This window comes from Gadus chalcogrammus, chromosome 4 (assembly GCF_026213295.1).
Source record: "Gadus chalcogrammus isolate NIFS_2021 chromosome 4, NIFS_Gcha_1.0, whole genome shotgun sequence".
Taxonomy (NCBI): domain Eukaryota; kingdom Metazoa; phylum Chordata; class Actinopteri; order Gadiformes; family Gadidae; genus Gadus; species Gadus chalcogrammus.
In genome coordinates, this window is record NC_079415.1 from 4611341 (window position 1) to 4623840 (window position 12500).

The 12500-nt window shown below is 46.7% G+C and overlaps 2 protein-coding genes across 2 annotated transcripts in view; one reads left to right on the forward strand and one right to left on the reverse strand.

The window, feature by feature from the left end:
• The window catches only part of LOC130380437 (receptor-type tyrosine-protein phosphatase zeta-like), a 53101-nt gene extending 47229 nt beyond the window's left edge, over positions 1 to 5872 (reverse strand). Inside the window, exon 1 of the mRNA XM_056587631.1 lies at positions 5793 to 5872. Coding sequence (XP_056443606.1) covers positions 5793 to 5850 — 58 coding nt within the window. The 5' untranslated portion in view covers positions 5851 to 5872. The remainder of the gene's footprint in view (positions 1 to 5792) is intronic.
• A 5362-nt stretch (positions 5873 to 11234) lies between these two features.
• LOC130381650 (cytochrome c oxidase assembly factor 6 homolog) overlaps positions 11235 to 12500 on the forward strand; it is a 1539-nt gene continuing 273 nt past the window's right edge. Inside the window, exons 1-2 of the mRNA XM_056589348.1 lie at positions 11235 to 11645; positions 12044 to 12500. The exon at positions 12044 to 12500 is cut by the window's right edge and continues 273 nt beyond it. Of these exons, the coding sequence (XP_056445323.1) occupies positions 11502 to 11645; positions 12044 to 12142 (243 nt within the window). The 5' untranslated portion in view covers positions 11235 to 11501 and the 3' untranslated portion in view covers positions 12143 to 12500. The remainder of the gene's footprint in view (positions 11646 to 12043) is intronic.

The following is a 12500-nucleotide window of genomic DNA, read 5'->3' on the forward strand; positions in this document are numbered from 1 at the left end:
AAACACACACACACACACACACAAAGTATATAGTGTGCATATACGTGTAAATATGCAAAGAGGCTTATTCCAACAGGAAGTAGACACACACACACACGCACTCACACACAAACACTCCAAATAACACTTCCCTGAAACGGACTGGGAGTGCAGAAACACGGTCTTTGTAACGTTGATTGTTGAGTGTTTGTGGGTATTTTAGTTCAACCACTTCACCCTCTGCATCCAAACACTTCTCCCTCAACAGATATTTGGGGGTTTGTAGTCAATTTCCACACACACACACACACACACACACACACACACACACACACACACACACACACACACACACACACACACACACACACACACACACACACACACACACACACACACACACACACACACACACACACACACACGTCAATCAGCTGGTCCTGGTACAATCAATTAACTTCCCTTTCTCCAAGGTTCTATTAGTCACAGTTTCAGCTCCGATGAACTTTTCCCTGGTGAGAGGAGAGCGACTGGTTCCCATTGTAACCCCCCCTCTCCCTCCTCCTCGTCCTTCCCCCCCCCCCCCCCACCACTGCACAATAAGTGGTGTCATTTAATTTGCCTCGGCGAAACCCATTCGTCTCCAGAGGAGCGGGTCACATGACACCGGCGGTGGCTCCCCTGACAAACCCCATTCAGCTCGTCGGAGAGAGGAAGAGATTTACATCGCCCCACCAAAAAAACATACAAAGCTGTTCTAAAAGGTGGAGGTTTTTATTGCGAGATGTCTGCTCGTCCGGCACTAAAGAGGAGCCCGCCCACCCCCTTCATCCCCCCAGATCGCCATGCCTCTGCTGCTGTGTGGCTCCCCACTCAGTGTATAGACTCTCCCATCCTTGCGTCTTTGTGAAGATCTTCAGATCCTCGACTGCTTAATCTTATAAGACCACCGTAGCCCCCCTCTGGGTCGTTCGACTTACGCTTTACATTTACCTTTAGGGCGTTTGGCAGACGCTTTTTTCCACGGCGACTTGCAATAAGTACATTTGTCAGAAGAAAGAGAAACAGTATATCGCTGTCGAGTAAGGTTGTTCATAGAACAAAGTGTCAGCACTAACAATTGCTAGAAATTGTTACTTCCTCTACGTCCTAGTATATTCCTCTTCATCTATGATAAGGAATGAGTTTGACGGAAAAACATTGTTAACATAATGCCGTTGAGCAAGGCACGGCCCTGCAGCTACTGTCCGCATGTTAAAACTAACCTTTTCTTTCTTCCCTTTCCGGGTCCCCACAAAAGCGAGGCTAGTGACACAGTCTCAGGCAACATTTATTTGGATTTATCACAATCCCCGTCTGTAAGCCCCAGAGCAGCTGAATGGGGGAGAGTGAATTAGATGTTCAGTTCCATTCCATGTAACTCAAAGCCCAAGGCAGCCCCACTAGCAGAGGGGAAGTTCAGACCGACTCGACTGCCCAAGGCCCTCACAACTACAGCTTGTGCATGTCATCCAGGACCTCAAAGCAGAACCAACACTTTTGATGGACCGCCACTTGGTTTGACCCACTAGCTTTCATTGGTTTGCGCAGAAGTCTCTTCCAAAGGTGAGCAGGGTTTCGCTCCACATCACATCTTGGCCAGGGAGCCAAATTGAGCCTCTCTCTCTCTCTCTCTCTCTCTCTCTCTCTCTCTCTCTCTCTCTCTCTCTCTCTCTCTCTCTCTCTCTCTCTCTCTCTCTCTCTCTCTCTCTCTCTCTCTCGCTCTTTCTTCTTCTTCTTCTTCTGCTCTCTCTCTCTCTCTCTCTCACTCTTCTTCTTGTTCTCTCTCTCTCTCTCTCTCTCTCTCTCTCGCGCTCTTTCTCTCTCACTCTTTCTTCTTCTTCTTCTTCTGCTCTCTCTCTCTCTCTCTCTCACTCTTCTTCTTGTTCTCTCTCTCTCTCTCTCTCTCTCTCTCTCTCTCTCTCTCTCTCTCTCTCTCTCTCTCCTCTCTCTCTCTCTCTCTCTCTCTCTCTCTCTCTCTCTCTCTCTCTCTCTCTCTCTCTCTCTCTCTCTCTCTCTCTCTCTCTCTCTGAGCTTCTAGTGCCAGCCCATTCAAACACAACGCTTCCTGTTGTGCTTATGGCAAAGACACAGACAGACGGCTATTGTCGCCACGGTAACTTCAGACTTCATCCTTTCGGGAGGAGAGGGAGAGAGTGAGAGTAAGAGAATGAGACAGAGCGAGAGCTACAGAGAGAGCGCATGAGCGAGAGAGAGAGAGCGAGAGAGAGCGCATGAGCGAGAGAGAGACAGCAAGAGAGAGAGAGAGAGAGAGAGAGAGAGAGAGAGAGAGAGAGAGCGACAGACAGCGCGAGGCAGAGAGAAAGACAGGGAGAGCAATATAGAGAGAGAGCAAGATAGAGACATGGAGAGAGAGACAGAGAGACAGAGGGAGAGTGAGCGGGTGAGAGAGAGGGAGAGCAAACCTACTTGGTTTCATCCTTCCTGCCTCCCCAGCATGTCCTGGCCGATGCTATCTCTCCCTCTATACTTTCTTTTATCAATCTTTTCCATCATTTCCTGTTTAAATAAAACACTGAGCTACTCTCTTCTCCTCTGCCAAAAAATGTGTCATTTTTCTTCTTCTCTTCCCTCTCAACTTACACTTAACTGCCTTCTTTTAAACTCCTGTAACAACGTTCCCCTCGTTACTGGTGTTGGTAGAACAGCAACAGAATAGCAATCCTCGCCATCATCGTCGTCCTCCTCCTCATCATCCGAATGGCGTTAATAACGTAAACACAAACAGCTTAGACCAATCGCATCCGTGCCACGGCCCAGAGACACTGCCTGCTTCGCGACCGCTGTGGTCGGAACCAGCCCCCCCCCCCCCCCCGCCTCAAATCCTGCACACATGTTTGGAGGGAGAGAGATGAAAGGAGAGAGCGGGGATGAGAGGGAGAGGAGGGGGGCAATTAGAAGGAGGTGGGGGATGAGAGGGAGAGGAGGGGGGCATTTAGAAGGAGGGGGTGGGGGGGGGGGGGTTGGAGGGAGAGGAGGGGGGCATTTAAAGGGAGGGGGGGGTGAGAGGGAGGGGAGGGGTGCAGAGATGGCAGAGATAGAAGGGAAAAGGAGGGGGAGGAAGAGAGAGAGACAAGAGACACGGGGGGACAGAGGTACTGGAGAGAGGGAGACAGACAGACAGACAGGGAGACAGACGGAGAGTATATAGACATGATATCAGAGGTTGAAGTGGAGATTCATAATTTAGTAGAACACAGCTGTTGCTCTATTTATGATATATATATATATATATGTATATGAATATATATTCATATATATATATATATATATATATATATATATATATATATATATAAACATCAAGCTACACCAATCTTATTTTACTTTCAGTCCACAACCGTCTTGACATGGACACAATACAATAAGGATATATATGGCTGAAGGGAGATTCATTTCTTCAGGATAAGACATTTTGCCCTGCAGCTTAAAAACTGTGAGTCAAGACGGCTTTAGAAAATCTTTCCGTAACAAGATTTGTTTCTCTCTCCATGAAGATTTAAATTTGGTTTTACCAGCACAGAGTTCAAGTGTGTGTGTGTGTGTGTGTGTGTGTGTGTGTGTGTGTGTGTGTGTGTGTGTGTGTGTGTGTGTGTGTGTGTGTGTGTGTGTGTGTGTGTGTGTGTGTGTGTGTGTGTGTGTGTGGTACATGCGGCTAAGAAAGTTTTTGGTGCATTTATGTTGTTTGTTGCGCAACGTGTGTATGCTTGTGTGTATATGTGTGTACTTGTGTGTATTACAGAAAAATGTATAACCTCTCAAATATTATAGAAACTAATGACAGACCAGTGCGCAAATTTAGAATATTGACAACGAAATGACTAAAAATATTGATATCATTCAGTCCAAAAATCTATAAAGGTACTGCAAAGAAAATAATACATTATATGGTAAATATGCTCCAGATGCTAGCAAAGGTAAAGATGCTATAGATTATACAAATGCTTGAATGCTAAGGACTCTGAATGAATGAATATGCTAAAGATGCTAAAGAGTGCAAATATGCTCAAATACGCTACGGATGCTAAATATAGTAAAGATGCTACGGAGGCTACAGATGCTACTGGACTGGAGGATGAGCCAGACGACCGACAGGGGATGTGAGGCAGAGTGCATGTGAGCGTGAGAGGCGACATCAGAGGGATTGATCAATGAGGAGAGAGGATCAGGTTATGTAACAATGTCACCATGAGGAGAGAGAGAAAGAGAGAGAGAGAGAGAGAGAGAGAGAGAGAGAGAGAGAGAGAGAGAGAGAGAGAGAGAGGAGAGAGAGAGAGAGAGAGAGAGAGAGAGAGAGAGAGAGAGAGAGAGAGAGAGAGAGAGAGAGAGAGAGAGAAAAGCTTTCTTCCAATCATATGGTTTTAAACATACATAATTACAGCTTTTTGCTTAGAGACACCTCTCGCTCTCACTCTGTCTCGGCATCTCTCTCTCACACACACACACACACACACATACATCCTAACACCCCCCACACACACACACCCACACACTGGTTGGACACAGTGCACTGCACTGGGAACAATCGACTACATCTTTCCTAGTGAGGGCCTGTCTGTTACCGACAGACAGACAAACTGTCACTCTATAATCGATAATCAATCCGTGAAAACACAAAGCTCACCAAGGTCAGACAGACACCATCGTTGTTGTTTATACACATTTTAAATAACAGTCTACCTCATCGCACAATCGTCAGAATACATGCAAGATTTGAACAATCCTATTGATGCATTGTGACATGAATGGAAACCACCTGTTGTAGTGCGTGTGTGTGTGAGTGTGTTGCCCAGGCTCGAAGAGACACCTCAGGTCTCTATTAACTCTCCCCCCCCAGACACACACACACACACATACACACACACACACACACGGTAAAAAAAAAAAGTGTAAGAATCATTCGATTAATCAAAGACTTCAAATCATAAACACCTCTGCTTGAATGCTTTTCTCAGAGCGAGAGAAATGGCCTCTATACAATAAGGCTAATCAGCACTCAACATTCATAACGGCCACTTGAAATGCCAACGGCAGAACCATTTAATTAGTTCCTGATTAGATGCTGAAAAGCTCTGCTTCAGAGGTGGGGCCGGCCACAGTGTCTCTGCTAGTTTAGCTTCATAATAAAACAATAGGAGCTCGGAAAGTATCCCAACCGTGACCGACCTGAACTGGCGACATGGAGAGCGCGTGCCCGACTGGTTCATTACTAGAGGTTTTGCCATGTTATGCTAGTGCCCGACTAGTTAATAACTAGAGGTAATGACATGTTATGCTCGTGGCCGACTAGTTAATTACTAGAGTTATTGACATGGTATGCTCGTGCCCGAATAGTTAATTACTAAAAGGTATTGACAATATGCTAGTGCCCGACTAGTTCATTACATGTTATGTTATGCTCAGGACTGGTTCAGAGGTATCATGCTCGAGACTGGTTCAGAGGTACTGACATGTTATGTTATGCTCGAAACTGGTTCAGAGGTAGGCTATACTACTGACATGGCTGAGAGACGCTCTGAATGGGAATGAGCTTCCAACCCCATTGAGATGGAGGCGACGTATCCTCACTTCAACTCAACGTGTTGCCGCTGCTGCTGCTGCACAACACAACACAGTACAACAGACAACATAACACTAGCCAGAATGTTTCATCTTATTCCTTTACCGGCACGGGGTAATGTTAATGTTACAAAATAACATTAACATGAACAGCGCCGCACCGCTGTTGAAGTTTCCGTTCATTCAGTTCTTACCCATTTGGCTCAACAGAAGAAGCAGGGCGCTGAAACATCTCGCTTTGGATACGGACATCTCCACACTCTCCTGGTGCACGGTTCACTCGGAGAGCCCAAAATAAAAAAAAGGTTCGCTTCGGAAACCGAATTCGACGCGAAATCAGACGCGTTCAATTCCTACCATCGCGTCATTCCTTCAGCTCGCAGCACTCTCTCTCGCTCTCTCTCGTGCCTCTCGGTGTGGCGCGCTGTGTTGGAGTGGCACTGGCGCGAGCAGCCTTGCCGTTCACGTCCTCCCCCCCCCCCCCCCCTCCCCGCCCCCGAGGCCAGACCCACATGGACGCAGAATCAAACACGGAGCAGATTGTTTCATGGCGTGAACAGCGGCGCACGCATCACTTGGCGATAATCGACGGGGAGTGATGATGAGGTTGGTGCTGATGCTGATCTTGGCGTCCAGCTGTCAGCCTCTGGAGGCGCGCGTGCACGCATCCACACGGTGTGAATGTGTGATGTTAATTATTCTTTCCGAGCGTCGCCCCTCGCCTCTAATTGTTGACAACGGGTGATTGTCAATGGGCGCAGCGGGTGGGGGTATTCTATTGAATTTATGGCGCAACGCACAATGCAAGAGGAATGCGGATCTACTCCCGACTGCGGTCGTTCCCGGTGATGCTTGTGTGCGTGTCCGTGTATGTGTTTGCGTGTCCGTGTGTCCGCGCTCGTGTGTGTGCGTTTCCATGCGTATCCGTGCGTGTGCGTGTCCGTGCTCGTGTGTGTGTGTGTGTGTCCGTGTGTATCCGTGCGTGTGTGTCCGTGTGTATCCGTGCGTGTGTGTGTGTCTCCCCGCGCGCCTGTTGGTGAGCGAGCGATATGTGTGTCAGTGATCCTGTGATTTAGCGGCGTTCCGCTCGGAGGTTCCCAACGGCGTCTTAAAGTAGACAGTCCTACCGCGGGAAAAAAGAGTGAGTGAGTGTGTGTGTGTGTGTGTGTGTGTGTGTGTGTGTGTGTGTGTGTGTGTGTGTGTGTGTGTGTGTGTGTGTGTGTGTGTGTGTGTGTGTGTGTGTGTGTGTGTGTGTGTGTCAGAGGGCTTCTCGGGTCCTAATGATACAAGCTTGAGTCGCACAATAACGCAATGGGGAGTTCTTTCCCCCTTGCATACATTTGCATAAATGATGAGATTATGTTCTTAATTTATGCGGGCCCTGGCCTTCGTTCACTTGTTGCATCAACAACATTCTTCATGTCCTCCTTCACTGTCCCATTTAGAATCTCAAACTCCACTTCGCGCATGATGTGTGCGTGCGTGTGTGTGAAAACACTTATAAAACATGTACACAAGTGGATGGGCGATGACCTCAGTTCCTGTGTACACACACACACACACACACACACACACACACACACACACACACACACACACACACACACACACACACACACACACACACACACACACACACACACACACACACACACACACACACACACACACACATACTTGAGTGCTTTATGCACACATACAAATGCCATCGTAGGGTGACAACTCTAACTGGGCCAAAATACAATCCTCTCTAGAAAACAGACACAGACACACACGCACACACACACATTCCACCATGACAAAGTGTGTGGTTCACAGCTTTGACGCGAAGAAAACAGACTGTACAACGAATAAGGATGGCTGTTTGCAAGTCTGGGTAATTCCCCTGCTGTCTGTCTGTCTGTCTGTGCTGGGTAGTTCCCCTGCTCTCAGAGTGTGTGTCCGACCGACCGTGTCCGTGTGTCCGTGTGTGTGTGGACTGATAGTCCTCTCTGTGAAGTCCCTTCAGATGCCCCTGATGACCCGGTGACAGCCAGACAGTGAGTCACAGGCAGGGAAAGCCATCCTTTTGAATCTGCAGTCGCTTCGGCTCTTCAAGGGAGCTCTCCTCTCTCTCTCTCTCTCTCTCTCTCTCTCTCTCTCTCTCTCTCTCTCTCTCTCTCTCTCTCTCTCTCTCTCTCTCTCTCTCTCTCTCTCTCTCTCTCTCTCTCTCTCTCTCTCTCTCTCTCTCTCTCTCTCTCTCTCTCTCTCTCTCCCCCTTTTGATCTCCCTATCGGTTGATCTATCCGTCTATGGATTTCCACCCACTTGCGGCCTAGTGCCGTTTGCGTGTGCGTGCGCGCGTATGCAACATTTGCGCATAATTAAATTCCATCAGTGTGGTCTTCGGTTGTTGTTGTTTTGACGTAGATTTCCAAACTCACTTTTTTTCCCCCCTCTGACGCCACGTTGCTGCAGTCGACCTTTAACCAGATCGTACGCTCTGTAAAGATGGATGCTACTCACTGATACTGCCCACTCGGTTCCTCGATCCTCCACCATGACACATCACAGCAGGTCAGATAACAGACCCAAGGATGATGACATGCTCTGCTTAGGTCAATGCTGTGGTAAATAGACCACGGAAGAAAAACCTGGTGAATTTAATAACGGGTTGAACCGGAGTTATTGAATTATTGACTGAATTATTCTGACTTTGATGAAGACTGCTCGGTTTGAGACTTTGACACACACACACACACACACACACACACACACACACACACACACACACACACACACACACACACACACACACACACACACACACACACACACACACACACACACACACACACACACACAGCAACAAGTGGTTCCCGTTCATATAACAAATCAGACGTTCATTGGAAGGTTTTTCCTGCCCAGAAACTGCCGGAGGTCATGTGACCAGTGCATGGTCATGTGTGAGACAAGTGTGTGTGTGACTGTTGACCAGGCGGCCATTCGCCAAGCGCTCTTCCCCTGGGTGACACACAGTTAATTAGAGATAAACATCGTTAAGCAGCAGGCGGGGGTAAGGCTGCCCTGTCGCTCAAGGGTACCTCCGTAGGCTGCGGATTTTGGGAATCTAACCCAATGCCTTTTTCCCCCTGGGGTCAAACAACCTGGCCACTGCCCTATCATATCTTCTGAGACGGTGAGCAAAAACACATATGCAAGGAGGGCTAGAGAAGGATGGAGAGGACAGGTTTGGATCTCCATGGTAACGACAACAGTTGGCATAGCAACCAATGAGGCATGGAATTTTCAGGGCAGTTTGAACTTATCGTTGATTATTCCGATTCGACAACATGGCATGAAACAGTTGTGCTTTTTTTTGCAGTGGATGAATTCGGTGATTATAGAGTTAACTTACAGTACAAATATGTGTTTGTATCAAAGTTCATTCATATTGATTTATTTACTCGATGCTTCTGCTCATATTCTTCATGAAAGACACAAATAATCCAACACATGAATGAGATGTTTCTTGATTCTACTGTAGTGTGTGCGTGCGTGCGTGCGTGCGTGCGTGCGTGCGTGCGTGCGTGCGTGCGTGCGTGCGTGCGTGCGTGCGTGCGTGCGTGCGTGCGTGCGTGCGTGCGTGTGCGTGCGTGTGTGTTCCTTCCTCCAGGCTACAGGGTTTTTAGTTATATAACTACATTATCAAACAGAAAATGGAGCGAGGTTAATGAGCCTACAGAGAAATAACGGAGGGTTTTGTTTCTGTTTACCTCGTTGGCCAATCATACGCCAGCCATATATGTACACATTGAAATGCTTTAGGAGAATACACAGAACAAGATGGATTAAAAAACTGTTGGAAGCGAAAGTGTGGGAGTCAGTTTGAGAGGGGTGGGGGGTAGGGGGGGGGTCTGGAGAAACATAACAGTTGTGGTTGAGTTACATTCTATCCAACTGCCACTACATTTGCCGGATAAAATAATAATTTCCCTTACTCTCCTTCGCATTGAGATCAGAGTTCAAGGTTTATTTTGAGTCTTCATTTACAGCCAAACCATCTTGAAATGGCCTGTGGGTTGGTTTGACTCTGGAACTTAATTCAAATCTGAATAAGTCCCTGCCCCCCTGCTAGTTAGGGGCTAATAGGCCTCAGCTTGAGGTTATGGGTTACTAGGCAACAGCCAGGTTCTAGGTCAACTGTAAAGAAATGACTAATTTTGGTATGAATATATTCCGGTATGAACAACATAATGTCTGATGATTACCCGTGTCCTTCTCCATGGGTCCGTCCTATATGGCCTGGTTACTGCAGATAGGCCCCAGTCTGTCTGTCTGTCTGTTTGTCTGTGTGTCACTGTCTGTGTGTGTGTCTGTCTGTCTGTCGGTTTGTCTGTGTGTCACTGTCTGTGTGTGTGTCTGTCTGTCTGTATGTCACTGTGTCTGTCACTGTACGTCTGTCTGTCTGTCTGTCACTGTGCGTCTGTCTGTCGGTTTGTCTGTGTGTCACTGTGTCTGTCTGTATGTCACTGTGTCTGTGTGTGTGTCTGTCTGTCACTGTGTGTGTGTGTCCGTCTGTCTGTCTGTGTGTCTGTCGGTGTTCCCCGCTGTCTGTGTACCACACTGTGTGTCTGTCTGTGTGTCGGTCTGTCTGTGAGTCCCTCTGTCTCGATGTGTGTGTTTTTATGATATCCCTCCTTTTCTACAGAATGTTGTTAATTTAGCTTCTTGAAATGACCGACCTAAACTCATTTTAAATCAACTGCTTACCCTCTTATTTAATGTGTAAACTGCAATCCCACTTTACCTGTTAACTACCATCTTTGCTAATCTGTTAACTAACATTCTATAGTTAACAATCTACAACCTGTTGAAGGCGGTCGCAGTTTTTTCTTTGTTGCCCACATCTTGTGTGTGTGTGTGGGCGTGTGCGTGCTATAGGAGAGGTATATAAGGTCATTTAACAAAAGCATATCTGAGTTCCTAAAGCAGTGAAACGGGTCACTTCTACTCCGTTCATCTCTCCACACACACACACACACACACACACACACACACACACACACACACACACACACACACACACACACACACACACACACACACACACACACACACACACACACACACACACACACCTCTTCAGAATCCTTGTTTTGCCAAATTTTCCCGGGGTTTAGATTAATTGTTTCTGAGTGTCATGGTAACCAATCTAGGGGCCCCCAGCCCTCCCCCCACCCCCTTCACCAGCAGAGAGAGATGGAGGAAGAAAGAGAGAAGCATAGAATTTAAATAATACGAAAAGGAAAGAGTGAATTAACGCAGAAACACACACACACACACACACACACACACACACACACACACACACACACACACACACACACACACACACACACACACACACACACACACACACACACACACACGATTACAGTCATTTTAAACTGAATTGTTTGAATCATCAATCACAGTAGAGCCTTCTAAAAAAATATACATAGTATACCTCCCTTGTAATTACTCCAATAATGTATGAGATTTTATCAATGCAATGATGAATTTGAGAATCTAAGAACTACATGATGTCACAAATACTATAGGATGTAGACAAACTGCGCCCTCTAGTGGCGCTTTAGTAAACATGCAGCCAAGCCACTCGTGACGTCAGCAAACAGCGACGACAGGCGCGTCCTTCAGGTTAACATGTAACTGGAGTTATGTTGATGTAGTGTGTGTCTGTTTTGGCCAGGATTACATTTGTCGATCGCCCATCAACCTATCATATCTTGGTTGCTGGTGAGACTTACGTGTGTAGATTGGCCTATCGGAGACTCGGTCCATGTGGGGTCACTGAAGAGAGAAGGTAACCCAGTCATCCCAGTAGGAGCTCCCAGTAGAAGTTAGGACCCCCCGTGGAGGCGATGACCGCTCCCAACTCGGCAGAGAGGAAGGCGTGCTGGGGTGCCAGAGATGATCTCTGGAAGTGTCTGGACGACCACAAGGACCAGACTGGTCCCTGCGAGAACTTCCAGAAGCAGTTCGAGGCCAGCTGTCCTGCTCAATGGGTAAGGAATTGTTTTCTGTTCATAAATCAATAAATAGACCCACATCCAATCGTTTTGAACAGATGTGTTTTCCGTCGGTTATTATTCAAACCGACCACTGGACAAGTGGATTTTACCGATTGGTTCCTTCCATCTTTGGTTAAACCATTTTACACAGGTATGGGTGAAAGTAGTAAGGCTGATCTATGGAGTCACCTGTTGGCAGTTTGGCGCACCTGTGATGGCCTTGTAACCTCGCGAGATCACAAGTCTCACAAGACTACATCTCTTCCTCTAATTTGATGAAACTTCTGGAATCAGATTTAAATTTGCTGCTTCTCATTTGAAAGACATTTGCTTACTCCATTCATATGTCTTTTTTCAGGTATGTTGTTCTAATATTTCCCATCTTTCTACAGGTGAAATACTTTGCCAAAAGAAGGGACTTTCTGAAGTACAAGGATAAGATGCAAACTGAGGGTTTCACACCGGCAGAAGGTCCGAAACAGAAGTCCTAGCCACCGGGAGACAATGAACACTGGATACAACGTCTTTAATTCTCCAGGACTCTTTATTATTTATTTTTTTGAGCAGAGATTCAAACGAATGAATGATGTATGAGAAGATTACTTTGGTGTTTGAGGATAAATGTTTCATGACCTGGTCTGAGAATGGGCCGTCCGTATTTTGTAATTGTTTCATTTGATTGATTCTCTTACTCTCTTCGTCTCCGTAAATAAAATCTAGCATGATGGCTACTGATACAATTCACCCATTAATACCTACTTATGATCTGTCAATGAACACCATATTTTATTTCTAAAAAACAAATTATTCTAGTGTCTTTGAGGTACCAAATAAACACAAACACAGTTC